Source organism: Gymnoscopelus braueri (genome assembly GCF_963280865.1).
Source record: "Gymnoscopelus braueri genome assembly, chromosome: 18".
NCBI lineage: Eukaryota > Metazoa > Chordata > Actinopteri > Myctophiformes > Myctophidae > Gymnoscopelus > Gymnoscopelus braueri.
Genome location: NC_137618.1, coordinates 39,404,267 through 39,414,120, shown reverse-complemented (window position 1 = coordinate 39,414,120; position 9,854 = coordinate 39,404,267). Strand labels below are relative to the sequence as shown.

At 45.0% G+C, this 9,854-nt stretch overlaps 1 protein-coding gene across 1 annotated transcript; it reads right to left on the bottom strand.

The window, feature by feature from the left end:
• Positions 1 to 4,510: 4,510 nt before the first annotated feature.
• Positions 4,511 to 9,212, bottom strand: sowahca (sosondowah ankyrin repeat domain family Ca; the record flags this gene model as incomplete). The annotated part of the gene is made up of 3 exons (XM_080412430.1): positions 4,511 to 5,088; positions 7,399 to 7,803; positions 8,361 to 9,212. The coding sequence occupies 3 exons, from the start codon at positions 9,210 to 9,212 to the stop codon at positions 4,633 to 4,635; spliced, it is 1,713 nt and encodes a 570-aa protein (XP_080268556.1). The 3' UTR covers positions 4,511 to 4,632.
• Between the last annotated feature and the right edge of the window lie 642 nt (positions 9,213 to 9,854).

Sequence of the window (9,854 nt, the reverse complement as noted above, 5' to 3'; positions counted from 1 at the left end):
TGAGGCTCATTTTATTTTGGCACAGTTTCCCTTAAAAGATGAGAGGAATTTACATAATAGGCATGATGCCCACCATGACTTTGTATGTAGGTCAGCTAGCCTGACCACTGCTGACAGATACACCGCCCGAGGCAAATTGACTATTGTAGTAAAACTACATCTTCAGTATCTCATCCTCCTATAATGACCTCAATAAATCTCTTTGGGCTTACAGAGCAATAAACAAATACAATGAATCCATGAATGCTAAATGTTTTGTGACACAAACACTTTGGCGTTCATCCGTGCAAGCCTGTGGAAATGAATTCTGATCGCTTAGTTAGTTTGTGTGGTTCTGGTTCAATGACATAACAAATACAGACAGTGGCCTCAGCAGAGCTTCGGGACATTTGGAGCTGTGTGGTTATAAACACGATTCTAGGCCTTGTTTCCATTGCCTCGAAGAACAATCTCTAGTTCAGTGGTCCTCAAAGACTCATGGGGGTCCCCGGACCCCCATGAGTCCTTGAGGGGGTTCCAGTGGGGTTCCAGGGGGGTCCCCGGGAAAATCAGTTATATTGCATAAACATCACCAGATTAACCATTTTAAACGTATACATCAGCTATTTGTATTTGTTTATATTTTTTGAAACATTTTAACAACACAAATCTTGTATGGGGTCCCTGGCACCATTTTCTTTTTTCATATGGGGTTCTGCGGACAAATACATATTAATTTGGGGGTCCTTGAAATGAAAAGGTTGACTGCTCTAGTTCCTTTAGTTTTCCCAGTCTTACCACTGTACTTGCTACTGTTATGTTGATCCGTTATATTGGGTGGTATTTTGCACATCCTGTTCTTAGAAAGAAGGCCTAACTAAAATGCCCAACATTTAAAACTACACAACTGTAGGCTACTGTGTTAGCAGGGTGAGGAGACTGAGGACAGTTGCATATGGACTGGGAATCATATTTGAAAAGTGAAACTATCATTTTATCCTTGCTTTCTGACTGCTATAGTAATGATTCATTGAGTCTCCTACTGGAGAGTCCACCGGTCATCAAATTATTGGCTTAGGAATGCGACAAAAACAAAAAAATCTCCATGAATTCAAGGCTTCATGGGGTGTGTAATTGATAGAAAATAAGTCGTTTTTTGGGTGAACTATTCCTTTAAGCCCTATATGCTTTGTCATGAGAAATATAGCAGAGTAATGCGTTGAGAGCTTGTAGGTCTATTTTCACTACATAAACAAAAGAAACTTCTTTGAAGGATATGCACCTATTAGTGTCATGCCCAAAAATAGGTACACGCCAGGTTGGTAACAGTAACATAAGCACACACGCTGAGTTTGCTTAATGCTTGGTGTGCATGCACACACAGAACAGGTGCAGAGTGAGAGTTTATTGTGGGGCAGTGTTTCACGGGCCAGCCTGTGTATAGAATGTGATGGCTACTAAATGACAGCAATGGCACTGGGGTCATCACTTCATCAATTATTCAGCCCCAGCAGGCAAGCACAATCGCTCAGTCTCATTATGAACGGTAGGCAGATGAAACAGCCTGCTTCATTTTGGCCTTTTGTGTGTGGGCGTGACTTTGTTTAGCATGGTAACATGGTTCTTGTACAACGCAGTCTGTTTGCCGTCCATAACTGTAATCGGTGGTGGGAAAAGAACTCAAATGTTTTACTTAAGTAAAAGTATCGATACTGCAATGTTGAAGTACTCTGTTACAAGTAAAAGTCCGGAATTCAAAATTGACTTGAGTAAAAAAAAGTACAAAAGTATTGGTATCAAAATGTACTTAAAGTGGAAAAAGTAAAAGTACTGAAATGTTTGAAAATAGCAGATCTACAAACTCACAACACGTCGCACTGTTGTGAGATTGTAGATCTGCTATTTTTGTAGATCTGAGATTGCAGATCTGCTATTTTCAAACAGCCTAGGTTGTTGCTATTTTTAAATAGCCTAGGTTTAAAATAGGGCTAAAGTTTTAATGTATGTTTTATAATGTAATAATTTATATCAGAGGTTTTCAGATCATTGTAGTGGAGTACAAGTGCAATATTTGCCTCTGAGATGTAGTGGAGTAGAATTGGAAATACTCCAATAAAGTAAAAGCACCTCAAAATTGTACAGTACAAAAGGTACAGTACTTGAGTAAATATACTCAGTTACTTTACACAACTGACTGTAATTGCGTTGTGGTTGTGCAGCTCAACAGAATGATTGTCTGCGTTTTTTTTTTTTCTTTAGCAATTATTGCTTTATTTCCCAAACACAAATAAGAGAGGAAAACGAGGCAGTAAGAGATGACCATGGCTCAGTAACAGTGTCTTTCACATCATATAAGTATCACAGTATTTGACAGACAAGACAGACATATGATTTAGACATCAAAAGGAAGCAGGCAGTGCACAGCATTCACATTCTGGAAAAAAAGTGACGACAAGTACATCTGTACAATACATTTGCTTATTACACGGCTTGGTTGAATGCTCGTTATTTCTCAATAGCAGACAGCTGTGCTCAATAACAGACCATTCTGTCTGTACACTCTAATGGACTACTTTCTTTAGTGGCAAACAATTTACCACTTCAACCCTAGTCCCAATTCTGGGGGGAAGATATTTAGTGTAGAGTGAAAACAGCATGGGGTGTACAGTAATATATAGACCCCTGGGGGACTCCAGTTAACTAAGGATATAGGGGTTAAATCCTTTTTAAATAACTATAATATTTTTGTTATTTATGTCAAACTATTGGTTTCCCTCATTTAGTAGCCGTGTAATAAACAGGATAATGAACAGCAAGGCGGTCATTAAACCCCTTCGGGGTGATTCAAGACCCCTCCACTTCACATCAAGGTCCTGCATCACCCCGTCAGGCTTTATTTCTCAATAATATTTCTTACAATATCAGAAGTCCGTCCACCATACAGTTAAATCAAGCCGTATTTCTTTTTTTTTGGTGGGACATTTACAGTCTCAAACACTAATGTTACATTCAGGAAATCTAGGAAGCATCAGGAAGTTACAGTATCAATCCATCTACAAGATTCAGCCATTAAGCTCAGTTAAATCCCCAAAGGTTTGACATGACTGGGAATGTGGTTTAAAGATCACAATAAATCCTTGGCTATACATAGCACTGTAGCCTATGGAATTATACTGGAAAAAACACAAATAAACCAGTTGAACAAAATGATTGTGTAACAGACAGCCAGTGGGCCAGAGTTTCTGAGGTATGCTACGGTCATTGTGAGAAATCTAAGCAACACGGTATAACAGACCACCCTGTGCTTCCCATCTGTCAAACAGTGAGATTATGTAATTCATCCAGCATCTTTAGAAATATATTCAGCTAAAAGGCTATGACTGCCTGGCTGGCAGTAATCCCCCATCTGTGTAACTTGACAGGCTAACTTAACCTCGCGTCACCAGGCTTTTCCACACGGCTAACTACACCCATTAACTCCACCCCAACCCCCTTTACACCCCTTCAGTGGAAAACCTCAATACACGATCAACATGCCTTGAAATATGAAGGGTTTAAGTAAACAACAATATTCTAATGTTGGTATTTTACATATAAATCATTTAAGTAAATGGACAGTTAATCTCCCCATTCCTCCTTGTGGAATACAAACACAAACCCGTTCAGTTACGGGAACGTGATGATTATGAGAGTCAGGGGATCATAACCACATAGTTAGCTGTCATGGTTTACTTTAGACCAAGTTCCATTCCATTCTCAACTAATACATTCAAAGTGACAAGTGCATATTCAAAGGTCATAAAAAATTGAAATAATGTTATGGTTAGAAATGTTCAATTACTGTACTAGCAACTACTGTTTTAAATAAAATAAAAAGTTTCATTGACATTATATTAATTAATTAAGAAAAATCTTCCTTCAAAATGGAGACTAAAATCTATAAAATGAGATGTATATATAAAGGTTCTTCACTGCAAATAGGAAAAATGGTTTTGGAAAACACTGTGAATCTGAAACACTGTTTTCACAGCTGTGTTCCACTCCTTCTTCCGTGAGTCAAAACCAAAGTGAAAAGTGCATGTGACCCCGGCCTGCTTCTACATTTCCGTGGGTTAGAACCGTTTCCATTGAGGTGTGAAAGCCAGAGAGCAAGTCATTTCCTTGCTATCCGCTGGTTTCACAGACCCCTAGCCCTGAAACCAAAAACTCGCATAGATAGGATATTAAAAAGCTGTTGAGTAGGAAACTAAAAACCCTTGATTAGAGAGTCCCACTGATAAGGAAGAGTATTATGTCTTAACCCATTTAGACTGGGAAAGAATCTGTGTAATTTTTTGATTTCTTTGGCAATTGTTTTATTTTTTTTGACAATTTGTGCAAATCTTTAAATATATATTTTTTAAAGCAAACATTTGTCAAATATTTTGTTCCAGGGACCCCCAGAAGCAAAGATTTGAGTTACAAATGTTCGCTTTAAAAAATATATATATTCAAAGATTTGCGGCACTCGGTGCCGCACTATGAGCTTGTATATCTGCTATTTTTGAATAGCCAAAGACATCTAAAATTACAGAGATGCGTTCCCGGATTGAATGGGTGTTAAACCAATCCTCTGAATAATAGCTACGTTTACTTCACATCTGAACTGGAGCATCAGCCAAACAGGTTGGAGAGAGGCCTGGGCCGCATGGGGCTGGCGGGCAGGTCGTCTCCCCTGTCCACCTCCCAGGACTCCCTGAAGGAGGTGCTGTGGATGATCTGGGCACGGTGGCGCCCGCGGTGCAGCCGCGCGTTCAGCCGGCTCAGGGACGACTTCCTCTGTATGCTGCCCCCCTTGGCCTTTGCCGCCCCGCTGGCCCCGTCTCCCCCCGCCGCCTCCTCGGCGGGCGGGTTCAGGAGCCGGAGCACTCTCCGCCAGCTCCAACCCCCCCAGCCCCCGCTGCCCAGCTCGGCGTTCTCCGTGTCGGACTCCGACCCCGGCGACGTGACCACGCCCTCCTCCTGCAGGTTGGCCACGAGCGGCGCGGGGAGGTACTGGATGGCACGCTTCCCGCTGTAGTCCCTGACCTCGGGGTCCGCCTCCCAGTCTGACAGCAGCACGCGCACCACCTGTCATTCACCACACACACACACACACACACACACACACACACACACACACACACACACACACACACACACACACACACACACACACACACACACACACACACACACACACACACACACACACACACACACAGTTTTAGTCAACATTTCACGGGAGAATCCCTCTATTCTAAAGTAGCCTGGGATCAATACCATTTTCGGGTTTCTGATCCGGTCGGGAGTGGAAAAAACTTTGCGTCATCAGGCGTCCGGAACCAAGGTGTGCCGGTATCACCCAAAATAATTCCCCGCGATCAAGGGCATCATAATTTTAGGGCCTACCCAATAAAACCCTTGATGCGGCGTAGTTTAGTTTATAGGAATAGTTTGTTCGGTATATCCATCTTTTATTCCAACTCGTAGCGACTGGCGAGATTAAACTAGTAGTTATACTCGATTTAGCATTTAAATGGGGATTGGGGAAACTAACAGGGGGAACCAAAACAAAGCGGTGCCGAAAAAAACGGAACCAGCAACCGGAACCAGTAGGCGTGATCTAGACCGGATCACACGTTCCAGTTTGGAACGAATACCAGGTTCCTTCGAGGTGGAAAGTCTGGTGACGCAAGGTTAATTCTAAAGGCAATGCAACGGTGGGGCCTCTCGGACAGTGCCCACTGTGAATGTGGAGACCCCCTACAGACTGTGGAACACATCATGACCAGCTGCCCGAAACACCGCCCACCACATGGCGACCTAGGCCTGATGAACCTGGATGACGAAACGCTGGACTGGCTTGCTGCAACGGAGCTGAGGATCTGATGACATACGCAAGAAGAAGAATTCTAAAGGCAACAGCATTTTTATCTTTACGAGAAACATTGCAACAAGCTCATTTTTGTCTGCAGTACCTGGGCACTACAGGCAAACTGTCATGACAAAAGTAACCCGGTGAGTGCATTAGATTAGATTAGGCATCTTTATTGACAATGGCATAATAGAAAAAACACTGTAAAAGTAAAAAACGCAAGAAAGCTAAAAGCTTAGTTCCATTGCGATCCTTTGAAATGTATAGTGTAAACTATGAGAAGCCCAGTCCACACCAATGATTTGCAACTTGCAACCACTTGCAACATTATCCCAAAACTGTGCCGAGCTGCAACGGGTCGGCACAACGTAAATATAGAATAAATATATGTTATATGATATGAAGTCAATGTGAGAGAGGATTCATTTCGGACAAACTCGACCTCGACATTGGGATACTTCAAAACATGAATCATAGCCTAAAGGTGGGTGAGGACTGCACGCCATGTCTCGCACCGAAAATAACAGATCTACAAGGCAAGCTCACAATGCATTGCATCTTTAAGGTCAAATTAACCAATCAGAAGACCATACGAAGAGTCTGGTGTCAGGCAGACCAGGGAGAACAACACACCCCGCAATCCCACTGACCAGGGGTGTGCTGTGGATGTTTGAGCTAGTGGAGCTCTATTGTAACGACGTCACGTGCACGAGCACATGCACCCGCACGCACGTGCACATAGCTGCTCAGCTGCAGTGCTAGATGAAATACTGTATGCAACATATGTGATGGAAAACCAGTTTCTTTTTATGTAATTATATTTCTTATTATTTAGTTGCATTGTTAATTTGTTGTTTTTATTTTTGTAACAATCATTTTCCTTTTAGTTTGATATGAAAGCCCTTTACATAGACTCACCCACACATAAGTAGGCTACTTTAAAATAATCAGACAACTTGTCTTTACTCGAATGACAGGGATAACCTCGTGAGTGTCTGGTGCAGCTCTCGTTCTTGGGTCCTCAAGCTAAGCGATGGGATCTCAGCCAAGTTATCACATAATCTGTAGGGTCCCAGTCATCTATAGGTTGATGAACATCGAGGCTGATACCTGTTTAACCAGTAACTTTGTACGGATTGGGGTGATGATTAAATCAATCCCCTTTCGCACAGACCAATTGTCTCTCATTGTGAGAGGAATGTAACGCACTCAATTCCATGGCTTTTCTTGAGTAGCCTAATGTTATGCAAAGCAGCCAGGTAGAGGGCAATGACACAATCATTGTTCTAGGTCATTGGTTCTCAAAGTGGGGTCCTCAGGGGTCCTTGGGGGGGGGGGGGGTATCAGGGGGGGGGTACCAGGGGGTCCCCAGCAAAATGTGTTAAAATAGCGTCACATTCATTTTAACCACTTTAACCATATTTTATACATTGGCTATTCAAAAACGGCTGACGGCTCTCTCACGGGCATGCATTTGCACCCTCAGAGCTAGTCTCCACCGGCAGCCCACCTCTGCCACTGACCTGTGTGTGTCCGTGCATGGCCGCCAGGTGTAGGGGCGTGTAGCCGGCGCCGGACCTGACGTTCACGTCCACGTGCACGTGGTGGGCGCTGTCCCTGGCGAAGGCCAGCAGTTGGGACAGCAGCTCGGCCTTGCCCTGCTTGGCCGCCCAGTGGAGGCAGGAGAAGCCTGTCACGAAGTCCCTCTTGGCCACCAGGCCGGGCTCCACGGCCAGCAGCGGCTGCAGGCTGTCCCACAGGCCGTCCGAGGCGCACAGCATCCACTCGTGCTCCAGGGGGTCCAGGGTGACCGAGGCGATGTCCTCGTCCGTGGCCGACGAGGAGAGGAGCGAGGCCGAGTCGCTGTCGCCGCTCCTCACCGAGTCGCGCAGCCGCGAGCCACCGCGGTTTATCAGAGACCTCCGCACCTATAGGGGGACACGACACACTCAGTTCTACCGTAGATTAATAGACTATATGTAATGTTATATTAGATTTTTGAGAGGGAGAAAGTAGAGAGGGAGAGAGAGAGAGAGAAAGGAGAGAGAGAGACGGGTAAAGCGTCAGAGAGTCACATTGTGTATCTCAGTGGTTCTCAAACTTTTTCATGTCATGCCCCCAAAATGATATGTATTTGGCCGCGGACCCCCATCTCAAAATATGTTGTTCCAGGGACCCCCAGAAGTAAAGATTTGAGTTACAAAAGTTCGCTTTTAAAAAATATGTATTCAAAGAAGGTTTGCACAAACTTTCACGATTTTTCAAAAATAGCAGATCTACAAGCTCATAGCACGGCACTCGGTGCCGTGCTATGAGCTTGTAGATCTGCTATTTTTGAATAGCCAAAGTATAAAAGGTTAAAGTGGTTACAGTTATCGTGATGCTACATTAACACATTTTGCTGGGGACCCCCTGGAACCCACCCAAGGACCCCTGACTCAACTCCCCGGACCCCACTTTGAGAACCAATGGTGTATAATCTGACCTGAGGGGAGCTGCTCATCATCAGCTCTATGAAGTTCCTGCGGCTGCCCTTGGGCGTGCTGCTGCTGTCCCCGCCGGGGTCCAGTCCCTCCCAGGCGCTGTCCTCGGACAGCCCGCCGCTCAGCAGGGCCCGCTGGGACCCTCTGGACACCCTGCGGCCCCCTCTCACCTGACCACCGTGGTGGACGTGGTGGTGGTGGTGATGAAGGTCAAGCTCTGTCCCTATGGCAGGAGCCGACTCTCTCCTCCTCCTGAGCTTCACCTCTCCTCCTCCTCCTCCTCCTCCGGTGGAAGGGGTCCCACCAGTGGTCGCTTCATTCGGAGACACCATAGTGGGTTCCTCCTCTATGAGGGGCCGCTCGTTGCCGTTCGATTGCCCGTCATTGTCCAGGCCAACAACAATGTCCTTGTCATCGAGTGTCTGATGGTCCTTGCCATCGGGGTTCCCATTGACGTAGTTGTCTGATGATGCCTTGTTGTTGACGTTTTCTCCGGGACGATCAGCTGTCACTGACAGCTGATCGCCGTTGCCGTTGCACTCCTCCTCCTCCTCCTCCTCCTCTCCTCCATCATCACCACGGCCATCCCCATCCATCATCACCGAATCCACGCACTCCTCCTCCTCGTCCTCCTCCACCTGCCTCTTCAACCGGACGTATTTCACGCCGTTCTCCAGCGCCACCACGGCCACGCCGTCCACGGTGCGCCGCAGCGTCTCTCGGTCCATCGTCTCCATCGACGAGTCGCTCTTCCAGATGGACTCGAAGTGATCGATCAGCTCCATCTGCTTGCACCTCCCTCCCCGCTCCGTCAGGAACTCCAGCACGGCTCGCTCCGTACATTCGGAGGCCATCGTGATTCATGAGGGGAGCGTCACAACGATCCAGAAAACAACGATCCAACACAACGTGTCAAAATGACAGTAGTCGCGTCATGGCGTGCAGGTTCCGTTCCGTGCCGAGTGTTTGCCTTTGGTGTGGGTCGATGACAGCATCTTCTTCATCCTCCTCCTCCTCCTGTCCTCTCCTCTCCTCCTCCGAGGGGAACAACACAAGTGGTGAGTGTTGCGTGCAGACAGCCTACAGGGGGCGTAAAATGGCAACTCTAAAATAAGCATCCACCACGCGGCACGCCCCTTTCCTCTTATGGATGTGAAACATAGAGTGTGAAACCGCTGCTCCTGAGTCTCCATTTTGGCTCTGCGATTTATTGAATTTAATTGATATAAAAAAATAATCATTATTATTATTGCTATTATTATTGTTATTATTATTATTTGTATTATTATTATTGCTATTATTATTATTGCTACTATTATTATTAAAATAGAAGTATTTATTATTATTATTGTTGTTGTTGTTATTATTGTTATTAATATTATTATTATTATTATTATTATTATTATTCTCTCCAGTCGCCCTGCTTTGAGCCACAATTCCACAATTTTCACTTTTTTCCCAAGATTTTTCTTTGAAAATAGCAGATCTACAAGCTC